Below are 23,154 nucleotides of genomic sequence, written 5' to 3' on the forward strand. Positions count from 1 at the left end.
ATGACATAAAGAACATGAAATATGACACCCACCCACACCACTTAACCTCATCTCACAACATATATTATTACTGCATGTAGGTTATTATTAGAGGGGCGGGTGTTGAAAAAACCCTCTGTCATTAAATGCTGGTTTTGGTGTTGTGCTCTGTGCTTGATGAGGTAATGCACTTAGCAATAATGGATTATTTTCTCAGAGGGATTTCAAGTTTATTGTCTTCTTTCTTGTGAAAGGCATAACTTTTGTTGGTTTATGAGGGGAGGCTGAGGTGGAGTGGAAGTGATTACAAACTAGATGTCCTTTGCGCTGTGCGAATAGTGAGAAGTGTGGTGGGGAGGGAGAGACAAAAGGTCTCAGTCTTCCTATTTATCATCAAGGCATTAAAGTCTGTGGAGAAAAGAAACGTAGGAAAAAAAATCCTTTTAAAGATCTGTATGTATACATCCACTTCCTAGAGATTCCATTTCTCAACCCTACATGATTTTAAGGCTGCCCATCCCCCGCCAATAGCAGGAGTGATTTTCTCTCTCTCTCTTTTTTTAAAGGAGAGAAAATCTCTCATTTTCAAAGAGAATCAATAAGACAGTGTTGTACATTGAGGTGCTTACTGCATTACTATTAACAATCCTTGCTTTTCTCCCCTTTGTGTTAAAAATTTGTAACAAGAAATGGTGCCGTTCGACTTCTGCTGAATTTTAATCACTAAGACGTTGTTGGCTTATATATATATATATATATATATATGCCAGCATTCACTCTTAGCCTCCTTCTCTTCAATAAATTGTTTTCTAATCTTTTTTCCTAGATGGAAATCCTGTATGAATGTGGAAGCCATTAGCAGAGTAATTGCTGTCTGTTACCATGACAACCAGCCGCTGCAGTCACCTGCCCGAAGTCTTACCAGACTGCACCAGCTCGGCTGCTCCCGTGGTAAAGACTGTGGAGGACTGTAGCAGCCTTGTGAATGGACAGCCGCAGTATGTCATGCAAGTTTCGGCCAAGGACGGGCAGCTGCTCTCAACGGTAGTTCGGACTCTTGCCACACAGAGGTACAGTAGTGCCAAGCCAAAGGAATATATATCTAATTGCTCATTAAAGTGTATCAGGAAGAAAGTGCGGAGACGGGAGGGGGATGTAATTACACGATCCAAGCCTCCGTAGTCCTACTTGGGTCTTTATTTTTTAAGGAGGCAAAGCCTGATCTGTTTCAGTGACAACTGGATTAGAAGCTACCATCTGCAGGTTCAGTTTTCTGTATTTTTAGCCAAGCTCAGTGAACAACATAGCACGGCTTGCTCACTTGAATGATTTCCCTCTTTTGAGTGGATCATTAAATTCTCATGCTTGTTATAACTTTGCAATGATCACTTAGAATTAAACTCCTTCAGCATGCTAGCTTCAGGCAAGGAAAGGGGGTGGAGGGAAACTGTTGGGAAGTGCGGGTGGCAAAGTGAATAAGTTGCAGTAGATGCTTCCTGATTTGGAAAAGCAAACTTCAGGAGTGGCATTCCCTTGACTTTTGCTTTCCAGTGAGAGCCGTCATTCCACTGAGGCACGCTGTGCATGTCTGTGTGTGAGAGGCTGAGCGATAGTACAGTCATACACTGTGCAGAGAGTATTGTGGACTTTTCTTCACCCATTCACGGGCTGCCGTGTATGCTTCCAGAGCACATTTTATACAGCCGCCAACCCGAAACAGTTCAACACAATGCCCACTGCGTGGACACAGAGTCTGCCTTTCTCCTGCACGTTCAAGGAGTGGGTCTCGGTATTGCATGAAATTTTTCATTGATGACATTTCAGCAGCTTGTCATGGTTCAACTAACCAGTGTGTTTTCATGTTTGTTGTTAAGTTCATTTAAAAAGTGTCTAATAGCTCCACAATCTTATAAGCAAAATAATTAGGCAATTAGCCAATGAATGTCCACAAAAATGATGTTAGAAAAAATACGGTTTTGTTAGAAAAGATGTCCAGCCAGTGTATGAATTTGTTGTTGAATTTCTTTAAAAGATCTATCATGTTTTTGACATAGCTTTTCTTTACAGAAGGATGTGTTGGAAACTCCTGCAGGGAGTCGATTCCTTTCTACAAAAGTTATGTATATGAAGAGCTACAGTTCAATTTCATTTTTAATTTCACAGATTTGTCTTTGAATACAAAGCTTTTTCTAACAGAATGGGTGTGGGTTCTAAATGTATAGTTATTTGTTTGTTCTATTTGTATGCTGCTGTTTTTCCAAGGAGGTCAGAGCATCATACATGGCATTCTCTTTATCCTTGCAATAACTACCCTGTGGGGTAAGTTAGGCTGAGAGACAATGCTTTGAACAAAGGGAACACAAAGAGATACTTGGCTGAGAGGGGATTTGAACCTCCAACCCCAGCATTCTAATCACTGCACCAGCCTTTCCCTATTGGGTACACTCCAGAAATATTAGACTATGACTCCCATATTCCCCAGCCAGTATGGATACTGCTGTTTTAAACGGTTGTTTTTATATTTTTGATGGTTTTAAATTTTGTATACTTTTTTTAATGTTCACTGTTTTTAACTTTTTAAAACTGCCCAGAGAGCTTCGGCTATGGGGCAGTATATAAATGTAATAAATTAATAAATGGTCATTTAGGGGGCACCAAGTTTGGGAATGCTACACTACACCATACTGGCTCTAAATGGAAATATTTAAGATAGGCAGAGCAGGATAAAATTGCTAAGGTGTTGTTAATTGGCGTAAATCTGAGATTCTGAATAAGCCAGTTGACTAAAGAATAATTTTGATTTTCAGCAGAGTCCCTGAGCAATAACTAGCTCACTGTCATGTTTAAGGAAGAAAATTAATATACATGCTGGGACAGAAATATGAAAATATATACACACATACTCCGTGCCTTGTCATTTGAAGGGTTGAATCAGACCTGTTGTGTTCCAATTGTTTTATGGTGTGGGAACAAAGCAATTTTCTTTCTTTTTAAAAATTATCTAGTTCAGTGCAACAAGTTGTGGCCATAAAGCAGAAGTGAGCAACATGCAGTCCTCGTTGTTGGGACTGCAGGTCCAAGCAGCCCTAGCCATCATGACCAATTGGCCCTCCAGCAACATTTGGAGGGCCACAAGTTGCCCATCTCTATGATAAAGGATTCCCTTACCACCCAAGACTTTGGCCTCCCCTGCTTCCCATAATAATCTTGGTCCAATAAATCATGGTTCATCAGGATGAGAATGAGTCTTGTGCTTGCATACTTCCTCTCTCCACTTTCCTTCCTCCCTTCTGTCTTGCACATTAATTCAGTGCTTCTTGAATTTGTTAAACCACAGTTTAACATAGTTTGTTCCTGGTTTGATGTCAGAGTTTCTTGGTTCAGCCGTAAGGAAATGGTGGTTTAACAAACCCTGGAAGTATTGCAAGAGGGAAGGGAGGAGGGCATGCACAGGCACAATGCTAGTTCTTGATCTTATAAGCCAGCGTTTGGAAACTTAATTGGAGGGGTGGGGGATAGATTATCAACCCTCCATGATTATATGTGGGCAGGGTCACACTGCTGATGCTAGCGGGTGAGTTTAGACCTGCTGACATCATCCATTCCCTGGCCAAAGTGCTGGTTGGATTTTCTCCAGTCAGCACTTTGGCTGTGAATTGGCTTAGCCTGATCCACATCTTCTGCAAATGGGAAAGGCAAAGTTCTCATAGCTGAAGTGCCATTTGGAGAAGCCTCAGCTGAGAATTAGCTTTTCCCATTCTTCACCTTCCCCCATTGCAGAGGACATGGGGCAGGCAAAGCCACCACAACCAAGGCATAGGGTGGAGGAGCATCCAGAGACACCGAAGCTGCCCCAACCCAGAGGAGCACTCTTCCACCCAATTGGGAGGGTGAGTGGTGCTCTACAGTGGAAGTGTCACTGTTATCTCTGAGCAGATAATTATCCCATTGGCCAGAAGAGTCTTTCTGGTAGACAAAATGCCAGAGGTTTTCCATCTTTGAGGTAAGAAGCCATGGTTTATCATACTAAGTTCATTATGTCTGAACTGGGCCAAAGTGTGTAGCCAAAGTCTGTAAAATCAGGAACAGGTAGGACTTGGGAGCAGATCACAGGGAGGATAGGCTGGAAAAGGTGCAGAAAGTCGAGGAAAATCAGGAGGTACTAATAGGCACAAGATTCAAGGAATAAGCAAAACAAGTGTCAGCAGATAACCAAATCACCAGGCTGTTGTCCCGCTGTCCTGGAAGTGCAGAAGACAGAAGTGATCTATCATCTACATTGAGAGAAAGTCATGGAAAGTGAAGGATGCACAATTTCAAAGTTTTGTGCTTGATCAATCCTGAAGATTGTGGAGGTGTGAAACTGTCACAGCCTAGTGTAAATAAGCTTCCCTTCCTCAGTTAGGTTATGCTTCAAAATCCATTACAGAGTTGGTAACTCATTTCTTTAATTCAGAAGGAATGTTGGCTCAGGTTAGGCTAACTAGTAGAACTTGAGGACTTTCCTCATTATGTGATATGGGGCATGGCTGGCTTGATTGAATCTTCTGAATGATGGAACTTCTTCACTAACTGTTCTTCTGCTACCATAGTTTATATGTTGTGGTTAATTTGGAAGTCGGTTATTGTGTGGAAATGAGTTGGGCTGTGGGATTCGTTCAGGTTTCCTGCACCCCATGACTTCAATACTAACCCACAACACTTCTTTCTTGTCTTGTAGTCCTTTCAATGACCGACCAATGTGCAGGATTTGCCACGAAGGCAGCAGTCAAGAAGACCTGCTTTCCCCCTGCGAATGTACAGGAACCCTGGGGACTATTCATCGCAGCTGCCTGGAGCACTGGCTGTCCTCTTCGAATACCACTTACTGTGAACTCTGCCACTTCAGGTTTGCAGTAGAGCGCAAACCGAGGCCGTTGGTTGAGGTCAGTAAATGGGGCATGTCCTCAAAAGCTTAGCTTTAATTATGTCTGTTTTTACACCCAGATCACAACAGCTTTGCAGCTTCGATGAAGCAAAAGAAAAGCTATGCATTTGGGGTGTTTAGAAGCAGGGGGTGCAGGGCAGGAGGGCAGCAAGAGGGTAGCAGTAATTAAAACTTTCATTTTCCAGCAAAGAACATGAGTGAGAAAAGTGGGACTGATGGTTTGGCTTCTTTGTGGGCTTCTGTATACTTTTATTTGCCTTCACCAAAGAATGTTTAGTGCACATATGATACTCTTTGATTTTGTAGAGAGCTCTTGAAAAGAAGCAAATCTGCAGAACACTAGAAAAAAGGATTAGTGTGGATTGTAAACATAGATCAACAATTAATTTTTTAAAACCATTCCACAGACAGCTTTGCGTTTGCTATTTTAGGATTTTTAAATACATTGGTGTATCTGTTGCCATATTAATATGTTAGTGTATAATATGTTGGTATATTAATATATAATATACATGTATGTCAATTGTTCCTTCTAACTGCATACAATTTGAGACTTGCTGGTTGTGGATGCATGTTTAAATAAATGAGATTGTATGTAGAATAACAATATACTCCCTTAGCTGCCACAATAGCTTTTTTCCCTTTTGCAATATGATACTACAGGTCATCTCTTTTTTTAGAATTTGAACATGAAGTAGTGATGATGAGAATTTGGAGTAAGATATTATTTTTCCATTAGATAGAAAAAGCTTGTTCCAAACCTGACAACATAAAAATAACTTTCATCAATCATAATGTGGGCATTATATGTCCGATTGTGGAAGGCTCCTTGCACTGACACCAGCACCTCTTCAGTAATGGATAACAAAATACTTATTTTCATCGAGATGCTAAAAGAATGGTAATTTTTGTTCACTCTTACTGCTGCATAACAAATAGTATTAATTAGCCATAAACTAACAGTTTTAGAAGTACATTTTTCCTCTTTCATTGTCATCAGCAATGCCGCATCTTACACTCTGCAGTAAGACCATTTTGCAGCCTGAGGCAGAACAGCAAATGCCTCCCCAGCAAGTCAAGGTACATAATGCCCCTAAAGAACAGAACTGACTTTAAAGGAACCATTTATTTTTAATCAGTAAATAGAGCAAACAAAATCCATGCTGCTATGCATCGAATGCTAGACTAGATGGACATGGGGTCTGACCCAGCAAGTAGGAATGCTTGAGTAGTTCACTCTTTGCGAATTCAGATACTATGCACAGTGCTGAAGTCATGGGCCTCCCAAACCCAAAGAACTGAGCTGAGGCTGGAGCTAAATAATTCCTATAGGATGCAGTATATCCTACGAGTACATCCCACCCCTTCTTTGCAGCATTTACCCATGAGGAATTATTTGTGCAGACTGATCCTATCCATGTTGAGGAGGGAGCTCTGATGGACTTGTTCGGGGCTATCACTGCTGACACACACACACACCCTAGCATCTGCTGCCTGTGGTGACTACCTTTGCCTAATAGTAGGGCTGGTCCTGCATAATCCCCCAGCCAATGGATGGCCAGAGTGTGCTTCCCTTCAGATTTTACAGTCCAAGGGTATCTGGGGCTGTAGCCTATTCTCCTTTTTGACTGTGAAGAAGAAGCAAGCTTTCTGAAGCTTGTCCTTTTCTGACCAGTGGCTGGGGCCAAATTGCTCTTCCCCTTGCCATTATGTTCTTTCTAGAAGTCAGGCAATGCAACCTTCCAGTAGCCCCACTCTTCAGCTAAAAAAGGCTCCCAGAGCCACTTATGAAGATCAATAATAACACAGTTCCGGTGCTCAGGCTCTCAGTCTAAAATATACAAAAGGAAAAGGGACTGGGAGAGAAGAGGAAGATAGAAAATTCAGACACTACATCTTAGTTATGTGTTTGGTTGGCTCCTAACAATGGAAACATCCTCTCAGAAGTGGCTGCAATGCTGGATATTCAACCTCACAGAAATCTGTCAGCCTCTCATCACTCCCTCCATGGAAAGTAAGGCTCTGGTGGAAGGTCGAAATGACACCACCATACCCAGAGCAGATGGACCTGCTACCACAGGCTGCTCAGATTTTTTTAAAAAACAGGCTTCTAAGAAACAGCCTGCTAACCCACACTTCCGGGCAGTGGTTCTAGTGCTGCTGGAAGTTGCTGGCCTTACAGGATGGGGCCTGCTGGCAGCTCACCACTCCTGCTGTGGCAGGAAAGGTTTAGAGGAGTCCAGGTGACTGATACTGATACACACACACACACACCCCAGAGCAAATGGTCCTGCTACTCCTTCTTCACAAGGCAGTTTGTTCTGATGGTCACTATAAGGAGTGAGGAGAGGCCAGCCCAGCTAGTGAAAACAACAGCAACTCAGTCTGGCAAAGAAGGGCAGCTTGTCTTATTGGCTGCTGCTGCTTCTCTTCCTCAGGGAAGTTTGTTCTGATGCAATTAGATTGAACAAAGTGTTGTGGCACTCTGTGGGCTAACAAATTGATTTTGGCTTTAGATTTGGGAGAGCCATTAGATCTGGATAATAAGGCTTCAGCATCATGAACATGTATTTACAAATCAAAAGCAAAAATCAACCAAACATTTGTAATTATATCAATAAATAAATACTGATAAATAACTGAATCTATTTACTCAGATTCTGCTGAGTAAATAGATTGTAGGGCCCAATTTATTTCAGTTTCACCTTTGGGATTTGTTGCTCCTGAAAATGTTCTTGGCACAACTGGAATGTGACATTTCTTGAGAATTAATAGTAACTGAATAAGTTGATATTAAAAGCTAACCCAGAACTGGAGAAGCTTTGCTGTTTGATAATTCTATGGTGAACTGAATGTTTCTTTCAACCAGAGGAAGAAAGGAGCAATAAAATTATTTCTGTTTATATGCTTACATGAGAACTAGTAGTAAGCAAATTTAGGAACACAGTACAGTTCATGTTACGAGAAATTATTTTTAATTGTTGATTTCCCAGCTTTCTTTCCCAATGAGTCTTTGTTTGGCAGTTTAAGAATTGCTTCCTTATTTAAACCTGAAGTATGTTCCAAGTGCAGTAGATCACAGAAAACGTTGCCATGAAGAATGGCATTAAAATAAGGCTTGAATATAAATGGGAAGTATATAAAATATTAAATAGGGTTAATAGGGGAGAAGTGCAAACAGAAATGCCACTGAACAGTTCTACAGATCCCCCCACCCCTTGCCCAGTTCTCTGTAAGAACTGAGGCGACAGCATGGCTGCCTATGGAGAGGGGAGCTTTCCTCAAACTAGTGCCCTTCAAATATGTTGGACTGCAGCTCCCATCATTCCCAGTCAGCATAGCCATTGGCCATGCTGGCTGAGGGTGATGGGAGTTGTAGTCCAACACATCTGGAGGGGATCCGGTTGACAAAGACTAATAGAGCTTGCCATCACTTGTACGAACTCTGTACTGGTGAGTTCTACTATAGTACTGGAGTAGGCAACCTGGTGCTCTCCAGAAATTTTGGACAACTCCCATAAACCCCAGCCAGCATGGTAAATCAGGGAGTATGGGAGTTGTCATCCAAAACATCCAGAGGGTACCAGGTTGCTTACCCCTGCTATAGTGTATCTGACTGATGACATTGGAGAGTACACCAATTTCCATTGGATACGGCTTTCATTTGTCAGAGAAGAAGCCTTGTGTGACCTGCTTACCTTGCTAAGCTTCTGACCTCTCTATGGCTTTTCTTCCTTCCCTGAAGTAGGTTTGGATTTTCTTTGTGGAGAATGTGGATTTGTGGCTCTGTCAGCCTTGACTCTGAAGTGGTTTCATACCTCATTCATCTTACAAAACAGGTGGGCTGCAGGCTTTACTTTATGGCTTCCTCCTCTCCATTTTCCTCTTATCACAGCATACATTGATCCCATTTACTGAAGCAAACATACAACATGGCTTTTTAAACTTTGGGCAGTTATTATACATTCTCCTACATTATTTCATATTCTAGTCTTGGATCTTTTTAACTTGTGGGACAATAATCCAAGAGCGAAGTTGTGAGGTTGACTAAATGCTTTATAATTGTGAGGAAATGGAAGCCAGAGAATGAAAATTCTGATGCAAGGGTTTGCATGATGTTTTTTTGATCTTCCTTTTGATAAAGAGGCACATTTTTCTCTTTCTTTTTTTCTTTTTGGCCTTAGTGGGAGAGATTAGATTTTCTCATTTCTCATTCCTGTTAGAAGACCACAGTGCCATAGATAAGAATTGTATGAGCAATATAAGAGACTTGTTTCCTTCAGGCTGAAGAGTTTTTAACTAAATAGTAGAAAGTAGATTCTGTCCTCACAATAGCAGTTATAAAAATGTGAAATAAGTGACATAGTGAATAAATGTTTTGAAGATGCGCCTGTTTTTATTTTAGTGTAAAAGCAACTAAATGTTGGAGTGTGCACTAAATATTGTGTATGCTTTATTTACTCCTGCAAAAAGCTACAGAATTTTTTTTATAATAAATTGCACTTCACTAATCTCCCCATCCATTGAGAAAACTGCACACTTTTATCTCTTAATCATCACTGGTTCTGATGCATCAATGGCTGTGTAGTGTTTGGCTGTCTTTTGGGCCCCATCTGGGGGAAAAGAAGTCACTGAGCTGTTTCATATGTAATGCCAAACCATGGTTTGGCATCATGTACATGCAACTGGATGAGCCTCAGGCCCTTGTGCTCTTTCCCCTCACACACAGTGATTCCCTCCTTCTTTTTCTAGTTTGGGCAAATCATAGTTTGATGCTTTCTCTAAGCCAACAAATTATGGTTTGTGGTTTCCCTTCAAACCAGAATCAGAAGCCAGGATCAAAACACAATTTGTTTTTACGTTTGAACTACACTAGTAATGCCAGTAAATTCATGTCCATTCTTGTTCGCTGTATAATAAACAGTGCAATAATTTTGCTGGTGCAGGAAAGAGCTGGTTTTTCAAAAACCCAGTAACATAGCAAAGGTTAGGGTGAGTCTATATTTTCTGTTCAAAAGGATTACAGTGTTATTATATAGCTACCGTTGAACTAAAACGAAGGACAGATTTATATCTCATGTTTGTATGTCATGTGGCAGTTGTTTCAGAATGTGCATAGACAGATAACCATGAAGTATTCTTGGACCAAGTGCCAACTTTCTGTTTAAGAATGTAGTAGTGTAAGGCTTATTACTCAAGATCTACCAGACCGATTTTGCTCATTTTTTAAAAATCTGAAGCTTGAGCAGTATAGACTTGCAGAAAAAATCTAAAGTTCAAAGAAGTTCAAAGCTTGAGTTTAATAACCAAACAGTATGTTTCCCCACCCCACTCTTGGAGCTGTCATGTTGGCGGCGGGGATGGTGGTACAGGTGGCAGCGAACATTCTGAGGCGGCAGAGGAGGAAAAGAAGCGGCCCTAGGAAAAGCCAGGCTTTAAAATGTGGGGAAAGAGGGAAGGAGGTAGGCTTGAAGGGAAGAAGCAAATGTTCAGTGGTGATGGGTGTGAGGAAGCAAGGGCCAAAAGTCCTGAGTTGTGCTGAAGGAAAGTAACCTCCATACAGATTCTGGAGGACTGATATAATGGGACTCAAAGAACAGTATGTTTCACCCTCAGACTACTTGCACCAATGGCAACATGGGTTTTATACTAGTATATGCTGCTGCTGCTGCTGCTGCTGCTAATAATAATAATAATAATAATAATAACAACAACAACAACAACAACAACAACAACAACAATACCACCACTTAGTTCTTCCAACTAATCCCATATGCTACAAGGGTTAATGAAGCTATTACTTTACAAGCTTTCTTCCATATGGTTTACCCTTCTTATCTATCCCAGGCCCTGGCTGTACTCAACTCATGTGTCCTGCATCTTTTTTTCCTTTGAAGAGCTTGTCTAGGGAAGATACTGGGCACTGCAGATAAAATGGTTTGCAGAGAAATGTTTCTTCTTTTCGTCTTCTCTTACCTTAATACTGCTGCTCTTGAAGCATTGTATATGGAAATACATCCAAAACACAGTGTGAAGTACCAAACATAAAAATAATGAGTTGAATAGGAACAAAACAGAAACATGTGGTGTTACAGAGTGTATTGCTTGTGCCCTCTGAATAAAAGAAAACGGAGTAAGAAATAGAAGTCTATTTCTACATCACTGCTTCTTGTGAGAAGTGCAAGAGAAGTGCAAAAGAACTTCTAGAGAGGCTCTAAAAGAACCTTAACTGATTGACTGGGTTCACACGACATGACAACCCACCATAGGCAGCCAGCCATGCAGGGTGGCTTAATTTTCGTGAATGAACCACCCTGAGAACCTATGGCTTCTTGTAAGGTTGTTCATACCCTCAGTGGGTTGTTGTGTCAAACGAAACCAGGGGCATGTCTACACCATGCCTATATCCTAGGGTCATCTCCAGGTCATACCTGTGCATCCATATGATGCACAGGGGATCCCGGAGCAACCAGGGACTTTCCCTGGAATATCTGGGACCGTGGATTTCCTGATATTTCCGCAGTTCCAGTCCCAGGACAGGGTGGTGTGGCTGCTGCTCCCAGATCATCCCTTCTTCCCCATGAGTAGCGGGGTTCTGGAAATGGGCACGGAGCTGTGCAGGGGCAGTCTGTGCCCATTGGGGTAGGGATGGGGAGCAGTTGCAAGGTGTGTGGTTTTTTTAAAGAAACCTTACACACGCTGGAGCACAATTGTGCTCCATCTCCATTCTAGGTGGGGGAAAGGGTGGCTGTGACATTCCTTTTCCCTTCTGGAATATTGCGCAGCCATCAAGATGCTGGGGGAAGATTATGGAAGCAGGTAAGTCCACAATCCTCCCCCCTCCCTCTCTCTACACCCTTAGGTGTAGTCATGCCCCAGGAGAGCGCTTTTATCATGAGTTGCTGGGATTAGTTACAGGCTGCTCAGCAAGGGTGGCAAAAAAGCACATGCTGTTCTTCATGATCTCACCAGTGCTGCCTCCTGCCTCCCACACAAGTGACTGCCCCTCCTCCCTATGCCTAAACAACGGCACTTTGAAGGGACCATAATTTGTTCACCACCTGGTGTGTGTTTTTTACATTTGGGAGTACGTAAATGGGGTTTTTAAAGCATTATTTTTCCTATTCGTTCACAAGTGCACAGGAGTGCACTTTCACTCGTCCAATCTGTGTAGCCTTGCCTTGTCAATTTCTTTGTATGTTTCAGTTGTCAAAGGGAGTGCCGAAAAGCGGGTGAGCAATATCTCCCACTTGGCAACATAATCTTCTCACTTTTAAGCATTGAACTGATACTTCTCAGTGCCCTCCACCTTTTCAACACTTCCCCGGGTCTCCAGCAAGTCTAGAAAGGGGCATAATGGCTCCCTGCCTTTTTGTGGCTCATTTTCAGAGCACTTATTGTGGTAATTACAGTAGAAAATGCTCCGAAAAGGGCCGCCAAAAGGAGAGAGCCAATATCTACCCTTTCTGGAGTTGCTGGAGACTTAGGGAAGTCTTGAATGGGAGGAGAACACTGAGAAGTGTCAGTTCATCACTTAAAAGCAAGAGGATTACATTGCCAAATGGGAGATATTTCCCCTCCCCCTTTTTGTGCACCTACTTCTCTTACTTCAGTGCTCCCTTTGACAACTGAAACATACAAGGAAATTGACAAGGGAAGGCTATACATATCAGACAGGTGAAAGTGTGCTCCTGAGCACTTGCAAAGGAACAGGAAATAACAACAACAACAACAACAACATTTGTGTTCTTCCAAAGCACTGAAAAAATAGGTGGGGAGCCAGGGAACGAAAAGAGGTAATAATTGGAGTGGGGAGGGGACCAGTATGAGTAAACAAGAGGGGTTCTGCTGCAAAGATGCCTGGGGCTGGAGGTCTAAGGGGGAAGGAGCAGGAGAACAAGCCAAGGCAATCCCGATCATCTGTCAGGCATACTGTGAGTTGTTCTGTGAACAACCCACCCACCATGCTTTATTTGTAGGGTGGCTTAGCGTGACATGCAAACCCACCCATTGTGTTAGGAGTATTCTGACAGATTTTAGTAGACAGTATAGGGTGAGTGTTTTGTGGATTATACTTTAGGTGTCATCTTCATATGAGGAATCTGGATGTGAATTTGCTTTTGGATTTATATTTCCAGTGTTCAATTCTTCATAGGTTGCTACTGTGTTCTTTTAAGGAAGATTTCTGTTACCGCTTACTGGATCATAAACAGCTACCGTATATACTGTTTTAAAAGCTGGGAATGCTACTGTAAGCTAGTAGAATTCATAGTTAATGATGCTGTATACAAAAGCATAGAGATGCTCCAGTGCTCATGCTAAACATCATCTAATACTTCTCATGTGTTGGCGGAACCTACCGCTAGTGAAAGGGGTACTTAGCGATTCCTAGAGCAACAGGAGACAAGGAGAACCACTAGTTTCCAGAATAGTGCAGGTCAGCAGAGGCTGCAGAAGGGAGCTCCACTAATCTGTCCCATTCTAGAAACAAATGTTCCTGTTCATTTCCAGGGTTCCTTTAGGAACCACTAGTTCTTCTTGTGCTTGCGATGGGTCCTGCGAGCGTGATGGAACCAGGCCAGTAGAGACACAGAAGCAGTGTCGGATGCTGCCCCGTCTCTGAGCCCTGCATAACTTTGGACCAAGACTGTAACGATGCATTGGACAGGACTCTTTCGTGTTGTACCCATCACTTGGCAGCTGCGAAGTCAGCGCTAGGGAAAGAACAACAACTTCAGGCATGAAAGGATTAAGATGAGGGTGCTTGGTAATTTAAAACTTTCTGAAGCCTTGTACTGAAATATGAATATCATCTGACTATTTTCCATATTGAGCTTTGAACTGTCTTCCTTTTTGTCCTTTGAGATTCTTTTTGTGCATCCTACCCTTCTGCTGTTCGTTGAAGCAGGAAGTTGGTATCCTGTTACTGAAACAGAAGGCCCAGATGCTCTTTGACACAGTTCACAAAGAGATCACTGTCAAGGCTAGAAGGAAAAGGATTTTAGGCTTGTAATCAACAAGACGAAATGGCCCATTGGCTTTAAGAGCTAAAGGAGACAAGAGCTGGCAATTGAGCCTGTTGCAGCCAAAGAGGGGATAACTTCATTACACGATGTGGTTAGAGGCTGTCCTGAAAGATTTATCTTTTCCTTTCTTTTTCTTTTAAAAGCTCATTCTAAAGATCAGAAAGGACAGTACTGAGGGACATTAGAACAGAATAAAAATTCTGATGTCCAACTAGAATAAACAGCTTGAAAAAGCCGAATTAGCTGCACTATGTGTATAAAACCAGCCAGCCCTGATAACCTGTGCCTCAAGATCTACAGTACAGTAGGGCAATAGGAAGCAACCCAGTTCCTGGGTTTTACGTTGCAGTGAAAACAGCTGTAAAGCTCATGCATGACACATGCATTTCAGTATTTCCATTATGCACAGGGGATTGCTGAGGGGATGAAGGTAGCTTTGTTTTACGGGGGGACAGGAACATCCATATACAATGTATATATTATCCACAGCAACAAGCCACCCCAGCTGGGTTCACACAACACAACAAGCTGCCCTGCTGTGGGTAATTATGCTAATCTCCCCCTCCCTGGCATGAGACTGGCACATTTGGGGAGGGGAAATAAGCTACCGTGGCTTATTTCTCCTCTGTGATGGGGCAAAGCAGGCCAATGGAGTTGATTCTAACTTAATCACACTTAGAGCACACCCAATGAAATCCAATCTATCTTAAGTCCTGTTGATTTCAATGAGTCTACTCTGTGAGTAAGTCTGGATCCAATCCTACGATTGCCTTCTATATGTATGGCTTGTCGGCCAGTAGACAACCATGATACCTTGGAGCATGGTTGCAATCTATTCTACCGTTACAGGTGATTCAAAAAACTTAAACAGCTCTGTAACTTTCCATCAGGTCACAGTTATTTTTTTAAACAACAACCAACACTACAGTGCAACATCATGTACTTTCATGGCAAAGAGGTCAAGAAAAGGTTTTCATTAATGATGCTAAAATCACTTTTCCTTTTATTGTTACTATGGGGCTGTTCACATGAAACAGTGGCATATCATGGGTTAATTCTGCAGGCTTTGTGAATATTCAAACCCCAGTCAGGGATTGCTGTGTGACTTCAGAAACCTGGACACTGTAAGTTAATCATGGGTTAAGCAGCCCACAGTTAATCTAACTACTAATTGTGGGTTGTTTAACCCATGATTAAACTACAGTGTCTGGGTTTGGATCTCATATAGCAACTCCTGATTGGCCCAATCAGGGGTTGAATATTCAAAATGGCCACAAAACGGTCATTTAATTTACCTATGATTTGTTATCATTAAGTGCAAACTGGGCCTATGATGTGAAATGCAGCCATTTTTTTGTAGAAAGAAAGCCCTTCAAGTGCCTGTGTAATTAAAGTGATCTGGGAGCCACGCATGTTATTGCAAAAAATGGCATCCAATAAAGAAGCATAGTGAGCTAATCTCATGATGGAGAGGGGTATCTTCTACACACGCAATTCTGCCACTTACTTCCCAAAGATGATATTTCAGGGCCAGAAGCACCAGCACTTCAGTCATTACTAATTGCTGTGAAGTACATAGAACAAGAGTGATGATTACTACCATGGGGCTCCTGCTGACCTTAAACTGGCCCTGAGCCTGACCTAATTCACAGGGAGCTTTATAAATGAAATGTAGCTCTTTGAATTGCACTAGGATAGGAAATAAAAAGGGGGAAAAGTGCTGACTGTATACAACCTGGACTAATATGCTTATGTAACTAGGATTCTTCAGTCCCCCAAAAGTTACTGTTTATTATTTATTTATTTATTTATTTTATTACATTTATATACCGCCCCACAGCCGAAGCTCTCTGGGCGGTTTACAACAATTAAAATTGGTAAACATTAAAAGTATACAAAATTTAAAAACCATCAAAAACATAAAAAATAGTATTAATTATACTGTTGTATAATTAAATAACTAATAAATAGGCAATTCTGCAGGAAACAAAAGAGAACAGGGTGACATGCAGGGCTACCTTTTCTAGGGTGCCTGTCACAGATTTTATTCCTTTATTTATTGCATTTATATCCCATCTTTTCTCCTCCAAGGAATTTATATCCCACCTTTTCTCCCCCTTTCCATTTTATCCTCACAGCAACAACCCTGTGAGGTAGGTTGGGCTGAGAGTCTGTGACTGGCCAAAAGTTACCCAGTGAGCTTCCATGGCCAAGTGAACCTGGATCTCCCAGCGCTCTGTCTCTCAATACACAACACTGTCTCTCACTTTGTCGTTTGCCACTATCACAATAAAAAAGAATCTTTGAAAAGGAGCCTTTAAATTCTGTCTTCCCAAAGTGCCGTTTTTTGGCTTTTATAAAAAGTAGAAATCCAAGAAGTGCATCTAGACTGGAGGTGGGGGGTCCTATCACTAATAATCCAAAGGCATTGTGCAACTATTCTAGCTTTTCTTCCTTAATGGATTCTTTTCAGTAAGAAAATGATGGAACAAGTGGGAGAACCTGGGAGGGTTATGAGTGGAAGATGACAACATGTTGACAGGCACACACACCCCACCCCAAAATCTGTGAATAAAAACCTAATCTGGAAGCACCCATTTTCTCTGCTGCTTCTGGTGTATTCTGTTTTCTAAAATGTCACCTAAATTAAATAAGCTGACATCAGGTAAAGGAAAAGATACTTAGAACAGCTCTGTGGTAGAGGTGGCACAATATTCTTTCCTGTAAAGAGATTCATACACTTCTACATAAAGGAAGAGAGTGACTGTTTCCACTTCCAGATAATTAAAAATGTTTTTAAGTTCTTATTTTTAGAATAACTAACTTCTTGAAAATTACAGTGGCATGTCAGTGCATGGAGGGCATGTGCTTAAAACAACACTAATAAAAGCTACACATATTTTCTCTGCTAGTTGTGAGATAACAGGATTATATGGATAATTCCAAAAGACTGCAGTCATTAGGCCTACTGTAAATGTCCTCTGTCTAGAACAGAGGCAGATAGTTTCTTCCAAGACACTTTCCTGTTGCAGCACTAGGTTGGTTAGTACTTCTGCCTGATTTAAGCTTAGCTTCTCCTTCAAGGAGAGGGGTGGTGAAAAACCCTGAACAAGGCCTGAAGTGTAAGGTACATAAGGGCCAAAGGACAAAAACTAGAGTTACAAGAATTACGCAGATATCAAAGTCCTACTTTCAGATTACTCCTTCTCATCTTTTGACCTTTCAGGAGATATTGCTCTCATAATTCTAAATTTTCCTCCCAAATCATGTGGACTAGATTAGAGAGAGAGAGAGAGAGAGAGAGAGAGAGAGAGAGAGAGAGAGAGAGAGAGAGAAGAAATTCTTGTGATTCCATGTCAGGTTATTGCCTTTACAACAAGGAAAGCTTTTTTGGGCTTCCTGTTTATGCCAACAATACTTGTCTGTTTCCTTCTAGCCTAAGTCCTTGATACTTCCTCTTCTGTCTTTATATCCAAAAGTACCTTTTCTTTTCAAATACATTTTTAAAAACACCCAGATATAAAATCTGGTTATGTTCATTTTCATAATCCAGTATCTTTTCCAGAAGGTCCACAGCATGGTAATTGTGTCAAATATGTGATATGCATTTGTAAGTGGGAATCCTTCTTGTATAGTTGGAGATTTGTTTGGGTCAGCAGTTTTCTCTGATGTACAGACAAACCACTGTTTCACTTCAACAGCAATTTGACTTTTCATTAGTGGGAACTGTTAGAATGGGAAAGGCAGACAAAATTCTGACATGCACTTCGTTGTTTCCCACAGGTACATAGCACATCATGTTTTCTTTTATCTGTAAATGTTGTGTGCTGATGTCCTAGACATGATGGAGTATGCTAGTCAATGTGTATCCATGCTGTGACTTTTTTATATATAAAGTCACAAATTCCTGTTCATAATTGGAGGCATTAAACAAATTTAAAGGCACAAGGATTTTGGAGAAGCTGCAAAATGTTGGTGAAAGACGACCACATTCACCAGCAGTCATGAGTGTTGCCATGGGAGAGATTCTCTATGCCTCTTGGTTGGGTCATGCACGTAACTACTTTATGTTAGCAGTTTTTCTTTAAAAATAATTTAAGAACATGAAACACTACAGTGAGGTTTCCATGAAAATAGCTTATAAAATTGTCAGGCTGAATCAGTGGAAGGTGTCAACAGCCAGAGGTATATTATTGCAAAGCATAATGTTATGCTCATATCAATGGATTGATACATCAATATTTCAGGTAGGTATGCTATCAAAAATGTTTTAAGGGTTACTTGTTTTAAGGGTTACTTTTTAATGGATTATAGTTGCAAAGACTTGGAACATGTACTTTGTGAAACTGCACTCCGTTATACAGGCAGTCCTGACAACACAGCCAAATTCTAAATTGTAAGCTAAACAATGCTTTCCAAGATTAAATGTACCAGTAGAACACATGCACGCAGTACATCCCAATCCCACCTTCATTTGTGTATGCTTGTTAATGGATGAATTCCACTGGGAACATCTCATCACAAGCTCATTTTAAAATGAAGACAGGTATATCTTAATGGGGCTTGAGTTGGAACTGTTCCTGACGAAACCTGATATGCTCTGTTAGCAATTTCTCCAAATAGCGATAGCTGAGTCTATATGAAATCTAGATATCTAGCCATAAAACTGGTGGTAAAATATACTGGCAGTAATAAATTTCTAGACCTCATTGTCTAGATTTTTCAAAAGTTGTGGATATAGAGTCTCCTAATAATAACGTTTAAAACCAAAGGGGGATTATACGAGGTTTCAGGGATCAAATGACAGTATCCATATCCTACACACCTCAACTGAATGGTAATTTAGGGATGGGTCCTTGAACTATAATTTGGTGTTTGTTGAGATATACCCTAGATGCCACTGTGCTATGTCAGTGCCTAATCTACCTGCCTTTCAACCCATGCACCTCTGTATCCATCTCTCAGTCTCTTAATTCACTTTATTGTTTCCTTAGTTTCCCTCTGCTCTTACATGTTTTTATTTTATATGTCCATTGGACACCATTACACCTCACCATCTGAGAAAAACACTTGACAGCTTTCGAAGTCCAGACTAATATACAATTAGTATAATTTAACATTTTTAATACCCCAAATCCTACCCTTTGCATTCCATATTTCTTGGCTGCTGTTCCCACGAGTTTCAGTTCTGTTCCATATGAACAAAAACAAACAAATTCTCTTTGTCATCATGCATGTGACAAAGTAAAGCAATTTAAAATAAAGCCTGTCTATTGACTCTGGGATGTGGACATTTCTCAACGCCAGCTGAATATATGCTATGATCTTCTAAAACAACAGTAGTGTATACTACTGTTACTGTTGCTGATGCTGTCAGAGTTTGCCTGTCTACCCCATATGTTTGTTTATAGCTTTACTTTGAGCCTCTTTAGTCCTTTATACCAGGGTGGGCAGAACGTAGATGTGGAGCTATTGGTAGAAGTCTAGGTGATTTGCAGTAGATTGGCAAGGATTTCTGACTCTTAATTATTTAAAAGTAGCAGCATCAAAATGACTCCCCTTCTGTCCTAAATTTGTATTTCTGAAATGAAAAAAAAGCTTGAGGTAACCAGAAGTGGGTTTTTATGTGAAAGGACTCTGAGTTGCATTTAGTTCTGGTACTCCAAACCAAATTTCTGGGCTCATAATTCTTTAATTTTAAGTTTATGTCTTTTGCACCAGCTCTGTTTGGTGGATCCTGGTGTTCTGGGGAAATAATAATAATAATAATAATAATAATAATAATAATAATAATATGCAAGCTTGAAGTCTGCCCATCTATTGCTAAAATTTTGCTTAATTTTGGTAGTGAGATTTAAAGCCCACATCTTTTATAAATAAATTCCACCAAGTTTAATGGTGTTTCCTAACAAAGTAAGTGTCCATAGCATTGTGAAACTCTGTGCACACTTCCTTGGAAATACGTCTGATTGAACTCACTGGTATATATTTCAACTGAATAAATATTTTAGGATCAAGCTGTGTAAATCTTCAGTCCTAAGCATAATCAGTGAAACTTATTCCTGAGTCAACGTGGTTAGGATTTGACTGCTAATTGACTTGACCTAGTACTCTGGCTCTAACTGTGGATCACACCCTTTCTTACTTAATAGCTGATGAATTTAAAATTCCCCAGGGAATTAAGTGATTGAGTGCTAGAAATTGCAGTTAGATCTTCAGGCTAGCTTGAATATGTGCAGTCCCACAAAATTGGTTGACTATATGATAATTGCTCATCCAAAGAAGGTCAAGAGTTCTACTTAATGCAGCTAAAGCAAATGATTGCTTGACATTTGCTTGTACTGTGAAAAGAGGCTGTTTAAAAATGGTGGTCTTTTCTTTTAAAGGACTTCAGTGTTTATTCCTGTTGGCTGTGCAAAATTAAAATAACAGAAAAGGAATTAATTGTATCCAGTCCTTTTATTCAAAGTGAGAGAGGTTCAAGGCTACCTATTCAAATGCCTGAGCAAGGGCAAGTGTAATTGAAGGCCAGCTAGCCAGCCAGTTCTGCAAAATCAAGCCATTTATATGCTCCAAAATGCATTTCAAAAGTGCAATTACTAAATCAGGGGGATTAGGCAGATGTGAGAAACTCTACATATTTCTAATCCCAGTGATTTCATAATCATATGTCATGAACGCGGATGACATCCAAAACTGTTGGATAGTTGACTGGATGAGAAGACATTGCAGATTTATTTCTTGTAATCACTGCATCCCTTGCTTTACCTGCTGTACTAGCTTTTCAGTCTGACTATTGAAGATCATGTAAAGTAGTCTAATGTCAGCTAGGAAAGATGAATTTTACAATTTAAGGACCTTACATACAGAATACATTTATGCAGACTATGTGTAGAGAAGGAGAATGGCTCCAAACACTTGTTGTTGTTGTTGTTGTTGTTGTCATGGGCCATCCACTTACTGGATCTCTCCACTAGTATTTTCTGTTGCTTTATTTCTGTGCATGGCCATCTCCACACATAACCAATGGCATTTAGTCCCAGACAGGAATCTTTCACAGCCTGCTAGCACCCACTATACGTCTGCACCATAACACCCACTCAGCACTTTACAAGGAATCATTGTGCAACCTTTGCTTTCATGAATGGATCTGCTGGCTTGCCTTTTTCATCTGTAAAGTAGGTTGACAGTGCACTTTTCTAAAACACAGGCCTGGAAACCAGATTTAGAACAGAAACGTGTCTCTGAAAAAATATGGTATATGCTATATTGGCATACATATATATGCCAGATGTGATGTACTTCATTGAAATACAATAGCATTTATTGGGTATGGAAGGGAGTTCTTCTCAGAAAGAAGAGGGATTTATGAAAAGGGGCAGAGAACATTTTATTTTTGACAAAATTTGTGGATAGATTATGAATGATTAGCCCTAGACGTCTGCATATTGAGCTAATAAATGTCAGCCACGTCCATGTCAGCAATTATTGGTTTATTTTCTTCTATTGAAATTAACAGTTTCAGTTGTTGACACTGGGCTTGTTTACATGTCACATTGACCCATGGTAGATTATAAATTACACACAGTACCTTATATTGCAAATAGCCTACTATGCCCTGGCAGATAATCGGACAAATAATCTACACAGTTTAGTTGATTTCACGCATCCTTCAGCCTTCCTCTTTCTGTAGACCTTCCACTTGGCTGGGCAGGTAGCACAGCTTTCTTTGCAAATTTTCAAGTCTTTCAAAGATCTCCTTTCTAAGCCTGTGTGCAACAAAAGTGTGTGTGTGGGGGGGGTGGTTTCTAACTTCTTGGCTTTTTCTACACCTGCCTTTTTTCCAGGGATCATCCCTGTGCATGCAAATGACACACAGGGAATCCTGGAAGCAGGCAGGGATGATCCCTCCATTTTCCTGGGATAATCCTTAGGCGTAGAAAGGGCCCTTGAAAGTTTGCAGGAATATGATGAAATTTAATCTATAGGTTCCCATTATGGGGAGACACCACATGTACTACTGGATAAATGTGGGACTTTGCATTTCCATGGAAAAGTCAGAATTGATCCACATGTGAAACAAATTCTTCCCTTCCCTTCATATATTCACTTGCTTAAGAATTCTTGCTTAATTATATTGTCTCCCACCACCACCTTCCAAGTAGCTTGAGGTCACATACATGGTTCTCCTCCTCCCACAACACTCCTGTGAGGTAGGTTGCGCTCAAATATAGTTACTGGCCCAAAGTCACCCATTGGGGCTCTTATAGGGTGACCATATGAAAAGGAGGACAGGGCTCCTGTGTCTTTAACAGTACTGTAGAAAAGGGAATTGCAACAGGTGTCAATTGAAGTGGGTGAAATTCCCTCTTCATCACAACAGTTAAAGCTACATTAGTTATAGTAGAGGGGCCAGATACAAAAGAGGGCAGGGCTTCTGCAGCTTTAACTGTGTTGATGAAGAGAGAATTTCACCCTCTTCAATTGACACCTGCTGAAATTCCCTTTTCTACATTACAGTTAAAGATACAGGAGCCCTGTCCTCCTTTTCATATGGTCACCCAAGGCTCTTATTACTTAAAGGGTTTTGAGAAATATTTCACATTCTAGTTTAAGCAGCCAATGACTTGTGTATTTCTCCCCCTTGGTCTTAGAGAGTCTTTTTTGTGCCCTGGACTGGCCACTGTTGTTGATATTTGGAGAGTTGGTGAGTGTCTGGTCCTGCTTTATAGCAAGAAGTTGGCCTAGGTTGCTATCTGTCACTTCCAAGTTTTAATTTGCACCCAATAGGCCAGCTCAGTATCTCAAAGTGCTTCTCAAAATGAATGAGAGAGAAAGTAAGCTTGCAATTTAGTTTTCTAACCCAAGGGACTTTTTCTGTATTGGTGAGATGCTAAAGGTGTAATATGAAACCAATAATAAATCTCAACAGCTTTATTTGAAGTTGAATAGAGGAGGAAAAAGGCACAGTGTAAGAAGGGAAGAACAGAAATGTCACAAAGTGCAAACAAAATAGGAAGAATTGGAAAATGTGCCAGAAAAAAATGCTTCTTCTACTAAAAATGTACTTTGTACAGCATATCTACTTTACAATGGGCTCAACCCCAACTTAGTTATGTGTGGGGAAGGGAAGGGAAGAGTTTGTTTCACGTGTGGATAAATTCACACTTTTCCATGGAAATGGAAACTTCCACATTTATCCAGTAGTGCATGTGGTGGCTC

The 23,154-nt window shown here is 40.8% G+C and overlaps 1 protein-coding gene across 3 annotated transcripts in view; it reads left to right on the top strand.

Annotated features, from left to right (window-relative positions):
• The window catches only part of MARCHF3 (membrane associated ring-CH-type finger 3), a 135,737-nt gene that overhangs the window by 89,799 nt on the left and 22,784 nt on the right, over nucleotides 1-23,154 (top strand). The window contains exons 2-4 of one of the 3 annotated variants that reach the window (XM_063129467.1): nucleotides 806-1,049; nucleotides 2,047-2,094; nucleotides 4,700-4,904. In XM_063129467.1, coding sequence (XP_062985537.1) covers nucleotides 862-1,049; nucleotides 2,047-2,094; nucleotides 4,700-4,904 — 441 coding nt within the window. In that variant the 5' untranslated portion in view covers nucleotides 806-861. Of the gene's footprint in view, nucleotides 1-805; nucleotides 1,050-2,046; nucleotides 2,095-2,117; nucleotides 2,479-2,627; nucleotides 4,905-23,154 lie in introns of those variants that run through there. The other 2 variants (XM_063129468.1, XM_063129469.1) reach the window with 2 other exon arrangements.

This window comes from Elgaria multicarinata, chromosome 6 (assembly GCF_023053635.1).
Source record: "Elgaria multicarinata webbii isolate HBS135686 ecotype San Diego chromosome 6, rElgMul1.1.pri, whole genome shotgun sequence".
Lineage (NCBI taxonomy): Eukaryota > Metazoa > Chordata > Lepidosauria > Squamata > Anguidae > Elgaria > Elgaria multicarinata.